General features: G+C 27.5%; 1 protein-coding gene across 1 annotated transcript; it reads left to right on the forward strand.

Annotated features, from left to right (window-relative positions):
* The first annotated feature begins 5,169 nt into the window (after window positions 1-5,169).
* On the forward strand, window positions 5,170-18,179 carry LOC113795267 (uncharacterized). Its single transcript, XM_075820897.1, has 8 exons — window positions 5,170-7,410; window positions 12,196-13,366; window positions 13,462-13,656; window positions 13,733-13,858; window positions 13,969-14,941; window positions 15,028-15,908; window positions 15,996-16,237; window positions 17,738-18,179. Exons 1-8 carry the CDS (start codon window positions 6,223-6,225, stop codon window positions 17,870-17,872), a joined length of 4,911 nt encoding a protein of 1,636 aa, XP_075677012.1. The 5' UTR covers window positions 5,170-6,222; the 3' UTR covers window positions 17,873-18,179.
* Window positions 18,180-19,620: the final 1,441 nt, after the last annotated feature.

The following is a 19,620-nucleotide window of genomic DNA, read 5'->3' on the forward strand; positions in this document are numbered from 1 at the left end:
CAAAATTACATAAAGAATATATATTGAATGCTGTTCTTTTACAAATAAAAATAATTGTAATGGAAACTTTTTTATTCTTAACATCTTCGTACTGGTAATAAAATTATTAATATTTTCTTTTTTGATGGCCTCCCCAAAAAAAAAAAAAACAGAATGACAATATCGATTCTTATCTTTATTCCTCGGGTTTATTTTATTAGCCCTGAATGTCCATTTTTGATTTCTTTCTTTTTTTTTGATTCGATTTTTGTTTTGGTTGTTGTTTGGACTATGAAAAAGAATCCATTTATGTTTATTATTATATTTGTAGGGAAAATATAATAAGAAAAAGAAAAAAGAATACCAAGAATATCATAAATGGAAAAAAAAAGTTAGGAAAATTACATTTTCTAGTAAAACATTTCGAATGAAAATAGTCATTGATATTGATATTTTCAATGCAAGAATGTTGATCATCAACATCGTATTTAGGAACATTTTTATTGTATTTTGTTCATTTTGATTATATGCGTAGGTTGCTAGATATGAACGAAAAAAATGTATGATAAACAAAACAGAATCCCAAACAACAACAACGAAAAACCATTTTGTATTGCATAAATGAAATGAACGAATGAAAAGAAAAGAAAAAAAACGATTTTGATCATAATCAGAATCGATTGATATTCGTCGTCGTCGTCGTCATCGATATCGATATCGATAATAATAAAATGATATTAGAAAAATTCTTTTTCATTTCTTTTCATTTGATGCAATCTATCGTTATCGTTTTTGGATATAAAAAGATGTGTGATGCACATGTAATTTTTATCGGTAGTCGAAAATGAAAATGAACGAAAATAAAACATTAACATGTTCGGCAATAAATATGAACAACAACAACAACAACAAGAGCAACAACAACAACAACAAAGGTTTACGAAGAAGAAGAAGAAAAAAAAGTATTATGGATGATGTTAAGAGAGCGAAATGAACAAACATTTTAATAATAATAATATCGATATGTGTGGGTGATATTCCTATTTTTGTAAACTTGGTTATTCTGTCGACTTTTAATATTTTTTTTTACTTTACTTTACTTTTTTATTTTGCAAAGTTTATTCCGGCTTTTTTTGGTGTGAATGTTTATGTGTGTTTGATAAATGTTCAACAACAACAACAACGACAACAACAACAACGATAATAATAAGGATAACTACAACAACAACAAACTATGACATTTTTTTTATCGTCAAAAAATTTTTTTTCCCAACAACAATAATAATAAGACGATGACAATGTAGAAAATAATTCATTCATAAACATTCATACAGTAAACAACAACAACAACAACAGAAGCAACAAAGCTACCGTTGTAATGATGATTATGATGATGATAATAATCAACAACAACAACAATAACGACAACAACAACAACAACAAACGATGATGATGGAAAATAACATTCATAAAGATATCTTTGGGATCTTTTGAAAAATTATTATCATTAAATACATTGCCTTTTAGAACAGAGAGAATAGAATGTAGGAAAAAAAATGATGTGATCGTCTTCTTCGTCGTCATCATCATCGTTGATGATGATGAAAAAATAATAATGAGAAGAAGAAAAAAAATGCATTACAGTAAAGCTCATATTTCAGGGGGCTGCTATTATCATTATCATCATCATCATTGCCACATCAATCGTGACTTGGCTTACTTTTTTTTTCTTCTATTATTTTTTGGTTTGGTTGGTGGTTTTGTTGTGGCAATGATGATGTGGGATTCTACCGAAACAAAAAAAAATTTTCATATTCTGTTGGATCCTTGACTTTCTTTTCTTTTCCTTTTATCGAATGATAAGTAATGTCTATGTTAGAGAAAAGAAAAATAGGTCCAATATTGATGATGATGATGGCCTAGATCTTAGACTTGTTGTTGTTGTTGTTGTTGTTTTTGGCATCGATTAGATTAGATCATAAAGAATGAAATGAAAAAATGAAAAATGAAAATCGAATGGATATTGATGATGTTTCTGTCTGTGTGTTATCATTGTTTTTTTTCTAATATCATTCGATGGATGAATGAATGAATGAATGAATGTAAATTAACATTGTGCATATTCTGTTTAAACATCCCAATAATGATCCATTTGATATAAAGTTTGAAATAATGAAAAAATATCAGAAAAAAGTTTTTCTTTGTTTCATTCGTTTTTTCATGGTCGATGAATCGATAATCAAATCGATGAGCGATCCAAAAAAAATTGGACTATTTTAAACAGGAGAGAGAGAGAGAGAGAGAGAGAGAGAGAGAGAGAGAGAGAGAGAGAGAGAGAGAGAGAGAGAGAGAGAGAGAGAAGTTTGTCATACTCAGTCAAACTACAACGAAAGACCATTTTTGATTCTTGGATTAAAAAGCACCAGAAAAAAATGATGATGATGACGATGATATTCAACAAAAAAAAACGAAGAGAAAAAAACTTTAAAATCATCAATAATGGTTATCTATCTATAGAGAGACAAAGAAAGAGAAAAATCGATCATCGATAATGATTTATAACCATGTTTACTGAATAAAATCTTATGTGTTATGTAATGTTTTCTTTGGTTTAAAGGTCAAATGAAACTTTTTTTTTCTTTTCTTCAAAAAAACACAGAATCACAGAATTGAGGTGTTATGTTTTGATTGTATCATCAAAATTACTATTTTTTTGAAAAAAAAGAAACATTAAAAACATATTGCAGGAAAATGCAGTGTTTTCCTAGTGTAATGTTGGAAAAAATGGATTCTTTCTTTCTTTATTTCTTTGAACAACAATAAAAACCGATTGACGATGTTAATTTATTCGACCAAAGAAAAGAAAATTTGTAAGGAAAAAGAAAAGCGGAATAAAGAAAAAGTTTATTTTTCCATTCATTTTGTTTTGGGTATTTTTTTCATTCAACGAAAAAAAATGTAAAGTTTGTTTTTCTTCCTATTCTTCAATTGTTAGTTTGGCTAAACATTCATTGTGTGTGTGTAACATGTTGTTAACACTTTCGTCGTCGTTGTTGTTGTTGTTGTTGCCAGAATTCAAATAAGGTTGTGCAAAATTGTTTGAGAGAAATGCAAATCTGATTATTATTTTCAAAAATGATGATGATGATGATGAGAGTTTTGTTATTTTCCTGTTTGATTCTATTGAACAAACTTTTTTTCTGTTGAAAATGTTTTACCAATAGATTTTTTTCTCCATTTTCTTGTTTTGTTTTGTATTCGTTCATTGAGACATGGAATGTGTTTTGCAAACAATCGCAATTTTTTTTTTTCATTGAAAATTGTATGCAAAATTGTATCAAAAGTAAAATGCAAATATTGAGACATACAAGGTATTTTGCTTTCGTAATTTTTTTTTCTAGCTAAAAATGCATAGAATGTTTCAAGGAATTTTGGGTAAGAAATAAAAAAAAATTCAAAAGATTCTTCTATGTTTTTTAAGAGAAAAAAAAGCACCTATTTGATGAAAGAATCTTTTCCTTTTTTACTGAGAAACAAAAAAATGTTTGTAAACACAAATACAGTTGGAAAAAAATTTTGATTTAAAAAATTGTCATTTAGATTCGCATTCGCAGATAATTGTCGCCTACGCTTTTTAAATGTTTGTGTAATTTGAAACCATTCGTTCGTTGATGGAATGGATAGAATATTTTTCATCCAAAACACACACACACACACACACACATTACCGAAAACGAGAATATTCGGTATTCATTTCTATTTCAGGGTTTTTTAAATTGAGATGATAAAAAAACAAAACAAACAGAAAAATTAGCCAGTGTTTTTTTTTGGAAAGAAAAAACGGATGTCCGTCGGTAAGGAGAAATGGTTTTGGTGTGAATTTAACAGTGAAAAAATTTAATTCCGATTCAAACAATTAAAAAAAATGGAAAAAATTTCATGACAGAAACGGAAATTATATAGATTTTTTTTTTTTTTGGAATCAGGGTAAGCAAGTAAATGGATATATGAAATTTTGGAAAATGGAAAAAAATGACAACAAACAAGAATTCTAAACCAACGTTTCAACCCGAATGATAATTATTATTATCAACATTAAAAATAGAAAATGAAAAAACAAAAAACAAGAAAAGAATCTTTGGTATGTGCACGAATTCAATTGTCATCATCATCAACAACAACAGTCGAGAAAATGAAAGAATCACAAGAGAAAAAAATCGTTGTTGTTTTTTTCTGGTTTTGGCTTGACTTGGCTCGGATTCCCAGTGCTGAAACCATTTTCATAATAAATAAAAGACAAAAATTGGTCCCGATCCAGAAACATGATGATGATGATGATGATGATGAAAGTGATTGGGTTTTTTTCTTTTTTGTGGAAAAAATTTACTGCTAATTAAACAAATTAGTTAGAATAAATAGAGAATGTATGTGTGATGATGATGATGATGGCATTAATTTTCATTATGTAATGTTATCGGCTTTGGCTTTTGTTTTCATTGTAAAATTCAATCAAATAATTTCTCTCTCTCTCTCTCTCTCTCTCTCTCTCTCTCTCTCTCTCTCTCTCTCTCTCTCTCTCTCTAGCTTGGATACACTTTATGATGCTAATTAATGAAGGCGAAATGAATTTATTTTCCTCCTGTCAAATTTTTCCTTATTAAACTTTTTAAAGTTTTTGTTTGTTAATTGTAACCAAGGTTGGGGAAAAAAATTGAGAAATATTTCCGAAAGAAATATTCCCAGCAATATCAAGAATATTCTCAATGTCTTTTTTCTACTTTTCTTCCATTCACAAACAAAAGACAAAACAAAAAATTTATTGAATGTTAATAATACGATTTGCAAGCAGGAAAAATATTCATTTTTATTTTTTTTCCCCCAATAAAAAACAATTTTCCATCGAATATAATCAGATTTAAAATTAAAATTTTCAAAAAAAATTCTTCGTTTTCGAAAAATATCAATATCAATAATAATGGATAATAAAGGATTACGAAGGAATTTATTTCATATTTTTTTCTCGTATTTGCATTTGCAAACAACCATTCAGAATGAATTGTTGTCTTGGTTCTTGTTGTTGAATTGCGCATGTTCAACAAACAACAACAACGATTCTGTTATATAATGTTCGTCACTTTTTTTTCAGCCAAATAAATAGTATATGAAACATATCGAATAGATTACATTCGTTATTTGGTTACCGAACCGAAATCAACTAAAATTGGACTTTGTGTAAAATTATCATCCATAGTTATTCAAGTGAAAAATTTAAGATTCATATGTGCGTTCTGTGGTCTAAAACAACGGGAAAAACTGAACAAATTTTTTTTTTTGAATTCATTACAACAACGTTTTCATCATCTTCGTTGTATCATTGAACCAAAATTCCGGATTGTTTTTTTCAATCTTTCCCTGATTCATAATCATCTTCTGTTGTGTTTGCCCAGAACCCTAACTGAATTCAAAACAGCAAAACAAAGCAAAACACTTACGGGCAATCATATTTGCTGTAAAAAAAACAAAACAAGAATCCTTGAATTAAAATCAGGAAATATACCAGAATACTATTAATTTATACAGTTTTTGTCTTCGTTGTTGTTCCAGAATTTTGTTGTTGTTGTTTTTCAAAAAAAATAAAATTTTACACTTGTTTGACTTTGTTTGTTTGCTTCTGCAAGAAAAATAAAAATAAAATCTTCAATTCAAATCAAATAGATTAAGATATTCTTTTTTGGTTGTTTAGTGTGAAATGTTCTGATTATTCTGTATACAGAGAATCACAAAGAATTCAGCCAAACAACAACAACAACAGAATAATTTTGGACAGATAACATCTTGTTGTTATCGGTTGGTTGGTAGTAGTTTTTTTTTGCTGAACTAACAAGCCAACAAAAGCAAACACACACAGAATCTCTTTATCATCATTATCATCATCATCATCGTTGTTGTTGTTTGACAAAACAAACAAACAAGTGAATGATTCAATTATATACAATCAATCAATGTGATTTGTGAAGTGTAGTGATTGCTGCTTGGTTGTTTTTCGGGTATTCAAAGTGTTTGAATGTGAAAAAATTTTGTTTTTGCATCAATTTTCACTGTTTGTTTGTGCAGAACAAAAATTCCTGAATAAATTCTTTTTGCACACTCAAAGAAATTTTTAAAATGTTTTTGTTTGCTTCGTTTCAATCAACAACGCAACTACCTTGATTGTAAAATTGTTTGAGAATAAAAAGTGAAAAGATGAAAATCATGTCACCATTGAACGATGATGATAGTGATGATCGAATGAATATCATTTCGCAATATCATCATCATCATCATTGTCAACTGAAACGATTTAAAAATCAATTTAGCAAAGGAAATTTTGATTCCATAATGATGTACGATAATAACCAAAGAAATAACAATAACAGCCATAAAATACAAACAAAAAAACATAGATGGCCACTAAATAATTTTAATAATAATGATTACAAAATGAATAAATTACAAACGATAATTATCATGAAATTTATTATCATTTTGTTGTCAATTTGTCCATTAAATTGTTCAGTTTTATCATCAACCATTCAAACAACAACAACCGAAATGATTCCATCGTCCAATTCAACCGATAATTTGAATTTGATTTCAAATGAAATTATAAATTCATCAAACATTGAATCGAAACCAAAAGCCTTATTATTATTATTTAATGAAAAATTGATTGAAAATATTACAACAAACATCAACCGAACAGCAAACAACCGAACAAATTCAACGATGATGACCGAAATTGATAATTCAACAGCAAATCATAATCACAATATTTCATCAACAACAACAACGAGAAAAAGTTGTGATCGGCTGTCTATGAAATGTATGAATGTTAAAATATTCAATCAAACAATATTACCATCATCATCATCATCATCATCATCATTGAATTCTGTACAGAAGAATAAATTCAATAAAAAGACTGATGATGTGGATGATGTGAATGATCAATCAGCCATTATCAATATGACGACAACAACGACAGCGACAACAACGACAACGATGATGACAACATCTGTGACAAAAATGTTGTCGTTGACAGATGCTAATATGATGGATAAATTGAAAACTGATGACAACAACAATGAAAATGTAACGAAAAAAGCAAATTTCATCGACAAAGATGATGAGCCAATTTTATCGTCGTCATCGTCATTGCCATCAACAATCAAAATGAATGATCAACAACAACAACAAAAAACAAACATTTCATCTGGATTGATGAATCAAATTGATGAGAAAAAAGTTTCATCATCGCCATTGCCATTCGCTACATCCGCATCGATAAATATCAACAAAAATCATCATTCAAAGCCAGAAACCATCAATGACCTTAACAAAGACCATTTGGGTGATGATAATGATGATGATCAACGTTTCTTTGCCTGTGAGGTAAGCACCATTTTGATAAATAAACAAACAAACAAACCTAAACATAGAATGTATAAGGGAAATCAAATTGAATGAATGAATGAAAATCGACGTCGACTACCACCACCACAACGATATGGACCATTAGACACACACACACAGACCATGCATATAACAACAATTTTTGTTTCCCGTTTTTTATTCCCGAATAAATAAAAAAAACTGATGTGATGATCGGACGATCACCCCAGAAAACAACAACAACAACAACACGGATATTTTTATTCGCTGGTTTTCGTGCATAAATTCATAGATCAAGAATGGAAAGAATGGATGTGTTGTGTGCAGTGCACTGCAGACGAGAGAGAGAGAGAAGCTTTATTGTTTTTTTTCGAGAAGGGGTTAAAAAAAAGTGTGTTCCAGGAACAATATACAATATGAGCTATACTGCTGTTGTCATTATCGTTTTTATTTAAAATTACAAAATGAATAAATTACAAACTTAATAGAATAGATGGAAAACTTGTAAAACTTTAAAAGTTTTTTTCATTTTATTTGTAATTTTTGGGTTCTATAAATCAAATTTCTGATAATAATTATTATCAATCGATTAACAACAATGTTTACAGCAACATTGACATTGATTTTGTTTGTAATATTGATCGTAATTCATTATTATTAAAAAAAAATCAATCAAATTGATAAATAATTAAATAATGATGATGATTATAAGCTAAAATCGATTGGGAATTCACAGTGTTTGTCAAACATTTCTGTCACTGTCACAACTGTGACAAATATTAATATTTTTCGGGAATGAATGGCTTGATGGAATTCTCCTTGCAGCAGCAGCAGTAGCAGCAGCAGCCATTTTCAGTTTCCATATTAATTATCATTTTTTATTTACGTAATTCAGAAGAAACAGAAGATGAAAAAAAATCGAAATCATATTGCTAATGGGCTAATTGGTTAATGAATAACGAAAGTAATAATGAAAGTTTGTGTGAAAGTTTCGTTGTAATGAATGAAAAAGAAAGAAAGTTTTTTTTCTACTGGATTCGTGAAAATAATGATGATGATGATATTACATTTTCCATCCATCCATCATACCAACACAAAGGCAGGCTTCCTCAATAATAATTATTATTCATAATTAAATAAAAATGATTTCTATATTTATGAAATAATGATGATGATCATCATCAATGACAGAAACAGAAAATCATTTGGGCAGTACTTTTTTTCGAGGGAAAAAAGTGTCTTTTTTCTATTATCCATTCAGATTACATTGTATCCAACTGATGATGATGATTGAAATTTTTTGGGAATAAATGAAATTCTTGGATTTTCTTGTGTTTTTTTTGCTTGCAAAAACATTAAAATATTTTTTGGGTAAATAATAATCGAATAAAAGAAATGAAACTTTTTTTTTTTATTTCATTTTCGGAAAGTTTACGGGAAAAGGATGATGATGATACAACTAAAAAAAATGAAACATAATACCGGACATTGAATGAAGAACAAAAAAAAACATTAAAAATAATGAGTATAGTAAAACCTGGATATGTATGTTTGTTGATTCATTTTTTTCTTTTTTTCTTTCTTTGGTTCTTGGTTCCATCATTATCATCATTATTACAATAGTGTGTGTGTGTATTTCCAGTAATCATTAAATAGTTTGTTCTCACATATTTCCAGAATTCGGTAAATATTGTTGTTGTTGTTGTTTACCTGTTATTCAACTTTTATGAAAATTTACTATTTTTTTTTCTTCATATTGAATTGAGGATAATGACTATAGTTACACAACAACAACAAATGTTCAGTATTTTTTTTACTTTTCTTCGCTGTTGTCTGTGTTTGTTATATAACGTTGATAATGATGATATTGTGGGGAGACAAGACACAAAAATTATAATTGTTTTTTCTCATTTGTTGTTGTTGTTGTTTGGGTGCAAATAGAGGAAATCAACAACAACAACAACAACAACAACAACAGCGAAAAAAAGTAATTGCAGATGAATATCATATAACAACAACAACAACAACAACGATGATGAGAAAATATGAAATATTGCTACTGCAAATAAAATGTCAAGAATGGACCAAATAAAAGAAGAAGAATAAGTATCTGTGAGTGAGTCTATTTTGACATTCATTTTACAAACCAAAGTCAGACCTGTGTGTATGGACTATCATTATTATTATGATTATTATGACGACGGCAAATAATATCAGGCAATGATATTTTTACTCCAAAAATAAAAACTGAAAAAAAAGTGTCACATTTAGAGAGAAAAAAAAATTCATTCATTCAGTTTGTTATGACATATTCAATGTGTGTGTGTGTGTGTGTTTGTGGGTATATATCATATACACAACCAAAAACATTTTCAAAGATGTCAGATTTCATTTTCATATTTTTTGACATTTTGTTTGCTTACTTGAATTTTGATTTTTTCTCTTTTCTTTTCTTCATTCGAGCAACGAATATTAATTGCGAATGAATTTTTTTTTTTTGCCATGAAAATTCATTCAATGAATTTTGGTGATCATCATTTTTTTTCTGGAAAATTTCCTGCTTGAAAAAAAATATCTTTGGATTTTTTTCGGGGTGTTTTTTTCGCTCCATCTTTATTTTCGTCAAACATAGAAATAATAATTGATAAATGAATGTTTGAAGAGATTGAATTTCCGGGAAATTTTTTTTCTTTTCTTTAATATCCACCACACACCGTCAACGACAAACAACAACAAACAACAACAACAACAACAACAACAACAACAAAAGCAATAAGGAATTTCATTTCATTTTTTCTTTTCTGCAGAAATGTAAATTTTATGATTAAAGATTGAAGAGAATTATTAAGGAAACCAAAAAAAAGAAAGGAAATAAAAAAAAATCTAAAAATGAATAATGTTAACGAACGAAATGTTGTCAAACAAATTTTTTTTGTCCAATAACAGCAACGACGATGAAAAAAAAAATCAATCAATCATCAATCGATCGATCGATTGGTCAATGTAATCCGTAAAATTGATGACAAATGATGAAAAGCAAAGCGAAAAAATATCTTGTCGATAAAAAATGTTGTTGTTTTTTGTTGTTATAATGATCGATTGAACAACATGAATATATTTAATAACATTACCTAAATATTCAAAGCAAAAATGATGAATAAATCAATCAAATGATTGATTGAGGTTTTCTTTTATACCATTCCAAATATCATCAACAACGGTAATGATGTTTGTTTGTTTGTTTGTTTGTTAACATAATCAATGTGTGTTTTAAAATCGTGTAAATCATTATCACTAATGATATCTGTGTATGTATGTATGTTTGTTTGTTTGAATAACCCAAAGACAAATCAATATTTTTATTTTTTTTCATTGCTTTTTTTGACCAAACTTGCCGGGAGAAGATTCACATTTAAAAAAAAGTTGACATTTTTTTTGGTTTCCATTGTCCTGTGTGCGGTTTACTTGATCTTTGTTCCGAAATTCAATCAATATCTGTTTCAACCAAGAAAAACACACAAAGTAAAAAGCCATTTTATTGTTGTTGAGATAATCATAACATTGATCTTTGTTGCTGTGTTGTTGTCCAACATTGGAGCAAGAAGATTTCAAAAAAAAAAAATTCTCAATTTTCCGCTAGATTTTTTTGCTTTTTTTTGTTCCAAATGTTTTGTTTGGAAAATTGTTGTTGTTACAAATAGATGATGATGATGAAAATAAACTTGTCATAATGATAAACACCAACTATAGCTTGCTGTTATTGTTTGTTGTGAACAAAGTTTTCTTTCTTCCTTTTGTTTGTTTGTTTGTTTGTTTGTTTTTTGATGATGTGTTCCAGTGACCAGGCCCGAAGAAGAATGTAAGATATGAAATCAGAATCGATCGATTCAAGTGTCGAAGCTTTTGTTCTGTTTGTCACGATGTTTTGAAAAGTTTGTTGTTGTTGTTGTTGTTGTTTTTCTCATTCTTTCTGCTAAAAAGAGAAAATTCCCTTCTTTTTTCGGGAACATTTTTGCTGCGAGTTTTGAATTTAAAATGAACCGTTGAAAGCAATAATAACCGAATGGAGAAAGAAAAAGAGAGGGGGAGATTAGATTTCAACGGTGAAAAAAAATGGAAAATGAAAACTCATCACTATCCGAATAGAGGTGGACTATGGTTAACGAAAAAAAAATGGAAAACTTTTTTTTTTATTTCGGAAATTTCCCTGGAAAAAAAAGAAAGAAAACTAAATTACCCGCGATCGGTTATAATTATGAATGAAAGTAGAAAATTCATACGAAGAAAAAATGTATTTTTCCCCTTTCTGAATTCAGTTTCATTTTCACATCACAACCAACAAAACAAAAAAAAACCTAGAAAAAAAAATTTACTTAAACGAATCAACTTTTGTTGTCTATAAAATGAAAAACAATAAAAAACAAAAGAAAAGAAAAAGAAAATGAAATAACATCATCATCATTATTCGAAGTTAAGGTTATTATCATTATCATTATCATCATCGGAATTCTTGGCACGAAATTCTTCTTTCTCTCTCTCTCTATTGTTGTTCGGAATGTTTTTATCTTTCTTTTGCTTTCTTTCTTCAAAGATTTTTGTTGTTTTTGATGATGGTGGTGGTGGTAGTGATGGTAGAATATCCATACTACAGGATACTTACAAATTATCCTAATTAATGATAATGTCGTTGTCGATGTTGTTTAAATTGACTTAAGAAAATGTATTTTTTTCCACCCCCAGTCTTTTAATTTGATTTTCTTGATTTTTTTTTTCTAATTTTTGCAGTATGGAACGATAAGAAAATATTCAATCAAAACAATTATTGAATGGAAATTATCATCATCATCATCGTTAAACATTGATCCAAAACAACAAAATCAACAAATTCGTTCAACAATTGTTATGAAATGTTTAAATCGTTTACAATGGAATGATGATCATCATAGCAAACAACAACAACAAAATCAACGACAACAACGACCATTGATTAATCATCTGAATGGACAAAAATTTCTTGCAATTATAAGTGATTTTCATTTAGGACCACATTCTTTTGATTCATTTTCATCATCATTCAATAATAATGATAATGATGAAGAAGATGTTGATGATAACAATGCTGCCAATGTAGATGATGATAATGACGATGATTGGATTTCTTCAATTAAAAATCAACATTATCGTTTACCGAATTTACGATCAAAACGCAGTGTTTATCATTATTTAAAACATTTATGGAAAGATTTTCGTCATTTACTTTTACCGGATAACAACAACAATAACGGTAACGGTAATGATTATTATTATGGTGATGATAATAATATTGAACAAAATAATTTAATAAAAACAACAAAAACAATACGTAATACATTTGATGATGATATGATAATATCAATGAAAAATGAAATTAAAACCAATCATAAATGTTATTATAATTCTGATAATCAGAATAATAAATATTGGCAAGATAATACTGATACGAATAGTAAATATTTTCATTATAAATTTATTAAAAATTCACCAATAATTTCCAATATTAATAATGATAATGATGATGATATTAATGTTAATATGGAACATGGTTGTATTGATTGTGTTAATCCATTTACAAAAATATCATTACCATTTTGGTTTATACAATTATCCGATGGTACAATACCGGAAATTCGTTTTCTTAAACAAGATACAAATTTAAATATAAAAAATTGGAAAAAATATCTGATTAGTTTATTACAGAATGATAATCAAACAATGGAAACCAATTGGTTTGGTAGTCAACCAGTACAAACATTGAAAATATCAAACATATCGAACAACAATCGAATTTTGAGCAAATTAGAAAAACATATCGAAAATTTTACAGACAACAACGATGATGATACAAATCAATCACCAATAACAACGATCGATTCAAATCAAACAATCCATTTTGATCGACAACATATTATCGATTCATGTATGTAATATGTTAATAATTGATTGATTGATTGATTTGATTTGATTCCCTAATGGTTTTTCTCTGTTGTTTTTTTTTTCGTTTATAATTTATAGTCGGAAATTATCAAATAAAATTTGATAAACAAAATGAATTTTGGCCATATTTGGATGGCCATTTATATTATAAACTAAAAAAAATACCATTACATAATAATAATATTGGTAAACATGATGATAGTGTTAAATTATTAAATGAACATTTTTTGGAAAATACAAAAGATGAAACACTTGTTGCCCAACAAAATAAACGTATGTTTTTTTTAAATATTTCACAATTTTTCGCATGAAATTCAGTTAATAATTTTGATTGATTAAACTAATTCAGGTGAATCAATTTTAATGGAAAAATATACAAAATTATTGAGTAAAATACGTAGCCGTTTAGGTAAAAATGAATATCGTTATTATACAACATTATATGAAGCAGCTACAAGCAAAATGAATAGTCAAGGTAAGACATTTTTTTTCATGTTTTATTTTTCGAATCAAAACATTGATAATTTTACAATTTGAAAATATAAAAACCGACTAACTAACTAATCAAACATTTTTGCATAACAGAACATGATTCATTACTAACATTAATTACATTGGAACAACAATTAAATCATACTGTACATTCATATAATTCAATTATTGGTGATATACGTAGAATTGGTACAGCACATAATATACAATTAGTATGTGGTGTAAATTTAATACAAATTATTACAAATGAAAATTGTCAAGCATTTATAATGTTATTATTAAAATGTTCATCAAAAACAGCACAACGTGATTTACTTTATGCATTAGAAAATATATATATTAATTCAAATTTAACATTAATAACCAATGATCATCATCAACAAAAAATTGATGAATTTGTAACGCGATTATTACCATATACACAACGATCATCACGTTGGTTTATTGAAAATCTTTTACATGTATTATATCGTCGTCAACAAATGAATATTGTTAATGGAATATCATCAATATCAACAACACTTTTACAATCATTAACATTATTGGCACAGAATGAACAATTAATAAAATTAAATGAAATACTTTGTAATTTTATTTTAAAACGTATCGATGATTTACTTATCGTTTGGAATGATCAAACATTGAATAGTAATGTTGAATTGATTTATTTGGTTGATTTGATAAAAATGTTGGGAAATCTAAATAATTATACAGCGATTGAATCCGTCCATAGAAAATTAATGAATCATACGTTATTATTATCACCATCATCAACATCAGCGTCAACAACAACAACGATGACATTTATAACCATAGCAACAATACATGCATATCGTAATTCAATCAACAGGTCAATAGTGCAAACATATTTGGCTAATATGTTTTATCAAACCCGATCATGTCAAATTAGACAAGAAATTGTACAATTATTAATTGATAATGTTGATAGAATATTTATTGAACAACAAACAAAACGTTTTAATGAATATTATAATGAAGATGATGAAAAACGTTGGCCAAAATATAATTTTAATCAATTGGATGAAATACTTGCACAAAATTTAAGGTAAGTACAGGTAATAGAATTGATGATATTGATGATTTTATCATTTTGTTGATTTTTTCCTCCCCTCCAATCATCAATTTAATTAGAAATTCAAGCAATAATTGTGTACATCATTTAATAATTGAATATTTTCGTCGAAAATCAAATAAAAAATCCAAATATTATCTTAATGAATATGAAACAAAACAAAATTATAATTCATATAGTTTTGATTTTTGTTTAAGTGAAATATTGAATGTTAAATGTGATTATGTACAAAAAATTGGTAATGATATTATAAATATGATTATAAAAAAATCAATTTTATTACCTAAATTACAATTATCATCAATAATAAATCAATCATCGATTATTTATACAAAATATTCAATCGATCTAAATCTATCATCATCAACAACAACAACATCATTATCAAATCATAATAAACGATTAACATTAGGACATTTGAATGTTTATGAAACATTTGATAATAATGATGATAATGATAAAAATTATGTAAATAATCATCAATTACGAATGGAATTTGATAGCTATAATGGTCAAACATTATCATTAGGTTATTGGAATATTTCATCAATAAAATCGAATCTAGCTGATGATAATGATAAGAAAAAATCATTAAATAAAACAACATCAGCAACAGAATCAGATATCATACAAATTAAGCTAAACATTCCAACCATTATATTATGGTCAAAACGTTATCTACATCAATTATTATATAGTGAAACAATGAATACAAACATATTGATTACATTAAAATTGATTAATCTAATCAACGATCATAAACAACCGCAGCAAGAACAACAATCGCAACAACAAACATCATCAAACATTGACAATGATTTAAAAACGAATTCCCGATTAAATCACGCTAAAAAACAATTAAAAATTAATTTTGATATAAAAACTAATGTTGAATTAATGGCAAATAGTTTAGCATGGAAAAATAGCGTCGAATTAGAAAGTAAGTATGAAAAATGAATGAAATGAAATGAATGATAATGTTGGACATTGATTGATTTTTTTTTTTGAATTTTCTTTTGCATTAAAGGTCGATTTCAATATGAAAGTATACAGCCTATTATGGAAAATCCATTTGATCAACAACAAAAACATCATCATAATCTTCATCATGAAAGCCATCATTTGTTTGGTTCTAATTTAAAAAATTCAACCATTATCGATCCATCATCATCATCATCATCATCGGATTTATTTATTGAAAATTCACTACAATATTTAGGTTCAGAATGGTTTCATCATGAAATTGAATTATTTCGTGAATTTTATAAGGTATGTTTACACATTTGAGCAGGGGTTTATATATTTTCCATACATTTAATAGTGATGATGATGATCATTTTCAAAATTGGAAATATATAAAAAAAACTTCTCTAAAAAGTGAAAAAAAAACTTCTCTAAAAAGTGAAAAAAAAACTTTCCAAAAACATTTACAGAACATTCAAAAATTCAATTCATACCCAAAATATAAATATTGAATGGAGAAAAATAAAGAAAGTAGAAAGATAAACAAAATAACAAAAGAATTTTATCTTAATGGAATATTAGAGAGAGAGAAAAAAAAGAAGTAAAATTCCAAATACGAGAATATTAAATTGATGATTTCTCTCTCTCTCTCTCTCTCTCTCTGCTTGTGTTGAAAAAAGGATGCTTTAGAAATGGAATGAAGTGAAGAATTTTCTTCACTCATCATCACATTGTGGTTGTCAGGACAAATTTACCATACACACACACACCGATCAAAATAGGAAAAAAAATTATTAATACTGATGTGGAAAATGATGCTTTCGATTGAAAGATCCGTTGTTATTATTAGTTTTTTTTTGCATTTGAAATTCTTCTTCTTCATCATCATATTCATATTGAAAATACGAAGATGAATATTGCTTTCTACTAACGGTGTTATCAAATTTTTTTTTTTTTTGACAAATAAACGATGACAACAACAACAACAACAAGGGAAAATTTGAAATTGGAATGACAATAATCGACCATAACACTATACTGGAAAGAATGAATGAATGAAAACCACAAAAACAAATGAAAATATACCAAAAAGCAATCAAATAACGATACGTTTTTTTTTCTTCTGTCTATGGACTGATAACCGATAATATTAAATTATATTAGGAAATTCTTGTTCATTTTGTTTGATTCGGTTGTTGTTAGTCATTTCTTATGAAGAATAATAATAACAAATAATCAATATTGGAACACACAGAGAGAAAGAATCAATATATAGAGAAGAGAGGATTCGATTGTTTTTTCTTGCTTTGAGGATAATAATATTAAAAAATGACAGATGAATAATGGAATTTTATAGTTTTTTTTTCTATCTATAATATTCCATTTAGATGATGTTTGGTTGTTTGTTTGCCAAATATCATCATCATATCAGTATAACAGGATTCTTACCCATAATAATAATATGGAGAGGAAAAAAAACCAAGAAAATTGGAATTTGTTTTTGCCTAGTTTTTGCTAGTTTGTTTGTTGTCAAAAAAAATACAAAATAAACAATCAGAAACGAGAAAAACCAATCAATCGTCGATATCAAATCGAATCAAATCGATATACATGCAATTTGGATCAATTTTGATTTTGTTTCATTATTTTTGTTATTTGACTTTTTGTCTTTTTATGTTTTCAAGTATGCATTGAATTACCGTTGTTTTTTTGTCCGGAAAAAAAATTTGATGAGAAAAGAGAAACTTTCCGAGAAACTTTTCTGAAATTTGATTTTTGAATTGTTATTTTTCTTCTTCCAAACAGAGATTCGATACACAATGTAATCAATGGATTGATGAATCATATCGACAAACAATATTATTTTGGAATTCATCATTAATACAACGAAATTTATTATCATTATCATTGTATGAAGGACAACCGGATAATATGGATTAATCATGTCCACTATCTACGTTTACGGATTGTTGTTTGATGGTCAAACATTTTATGTAAAAATTATCATTATTTAGGTAAAAGCTAATAGACAGAAACTCGGCCATTTCGAACAAAAAAAACAGGGGAAATTTCTCGTTGAAACATTGTTTTTGTTGTTAATTTTTTTTTGTAAATAAAAAACAATTTAATTGTTATTGAATGTTTTCTTCTTTCAAAATCAAATGTTTGCCCTTCAAATTTACACACTGATTTAACACTTGAACATCACATACACACTTAAACATTGAAAAATAATTGAATAAAATTTTGAAAACAAAAACAAAAAACTAATTTAGAAAAAATCAATCAAGGTTTGCTTCATTGTGGTTTTGTCTTGATCTATGATCGGTTTTGGGCCATGTCTGATTCTCATCATCAATCAATTATCATTATCATCGATAATGAAAAGAAAAAAAAACAATCCATCTAATCAAAAGGAACAAAAAAAATTGTTTTGCTTAAATGAATAAACGTATCTTGTTACTTTTTGTTTTCACAATTCACATCATTATCATCATTATCATCATCATTGTTCATTGTAACAAACAGTGGATTGAGTTCCATGCAATCCAACTGAAAAATGATCCCTGAGAATACGTTTTTTATTTTCTCTCTCAACCAAGAAAAGGAAAAAAAGATGAAGAAAATTTGGAACACGACGATCGACCCATATTGGTTTACACACACACACCACAAGGACACTAACACAGTATGAGAAAAAAAAACATTGAAATATATTCTCTATAACTGAATTTTTAACAGAGTGGATCAAATTTAGTAACTAAAAAGTAAGTAAGTAAGTATGTAAGTAAGAAGGGCCATAAATGAAAGAACAAAAAAAACTAACTAAGGGAAAATCGCTATTCGAATATCCGAAAAAAAAGACGGTTGAAAAAAAAACGATAATTAATGATTTTCAAACAAACACACACATGACCTACACATCTTTTTTTGGCATTTTTCTTTAACACTGTGTGCGGATGGTGGTGGGCAAAAAACACTAAATACGGATATTTAAGACAAATACACAGCAGAAATCAATACAGAATGATGAAGAATCTTAAAAAGAATTTCTTTGATTTTGCTATTTTTTTTCTTCTTCTTTCGGATCGTTTGTTTGCCATGGAAACCTTAGTGTATCGAATAAGAGAAATATTAAGGAATTTTTCTATTCTTTTTTCTTTTCTGCTTTGAAAAATGACATTAAAGTTTTTCATTTTCAGTTTGTCTTGCGTAATGTTGATGTTTAAAATGTTTGTTTTTTAAAACGAAATGGAAAAAAAACAAAAGAATTAAACAACAACAACAACAACAGCTTGATTGAAAATCATCAAAAAATGATTTGAACAAAAAAAATTTCTGTAGAATTTTCTTTTGAATCATTGTTTTTGACAACTGAACCATGATTGATTTTTTTTCTCTTTCCAAAAATTATCCAATTGGCGAAAAAAAAGCGATAAACTTTTTTTTGTTTGTTTGTTTTTAGGGGGACCAACCAAAGCTTATCATCATCATTATCGGTGTTTGATGAAAAATTTTTGTTTTGTTTTGTTTTTCAATTATCGTCGTTCATCATTGGGAAATTTTTGAAAAGATTAGCTTTCTCGAATACAAACACACTCATCGATCATCGATTGAATCCACAAAAAAATGATGATGATGGTGATCCTGATGTGCAGAACCAAACTGTAAATGAAGAAAAAAATCAA

Source organism: Dermatophagoides pteronyssinus, unplaced genomic scaffold, assembly GCF_027571235.1.
Source record: "Dermatophagoides pteronyssinus isolate colony J.1.1.1.1 unplaced genomic scaffold, Derpt_VIB-CSIC_2022.12 sq0008, whole genome shotgun sequence".
Classification (NCBI taxonomy): Eukaryota; Metazoa; Arthropoda; class Arachnida; order Sarcoptiformes; family Pyroglyphidae; genus Dermatophagoides; species Dermatophagoides pteronyssinus.

What these genes read in the sequence shown, in the direction of transcription:
- LOC113795267 (XM_075820897.1), top strand. Translation starts at nt 6,223, where the DNA reads ATGAAAATCATGTCACCATTGAACGATGATGATAGTGATGATCGAATG. An exon ending in ATACTTGCACAAAATTTAAG is followed by an intron (nt 14,942 to 15,027) that starts GTAAGTACAGGT and finishes CAATTTAATTAG; the next exon opens with AAATTCAAGCAATAATTGTG. An exon ending in AAATAGCGTCGAATTAGAAA is followed by an intron (nt 15,909 to 15,995) that starts GTAAGTATGAAA and finishes TTTGCATTAAAG; the next exon opens with GTCGATTTCAATATGAAAGT.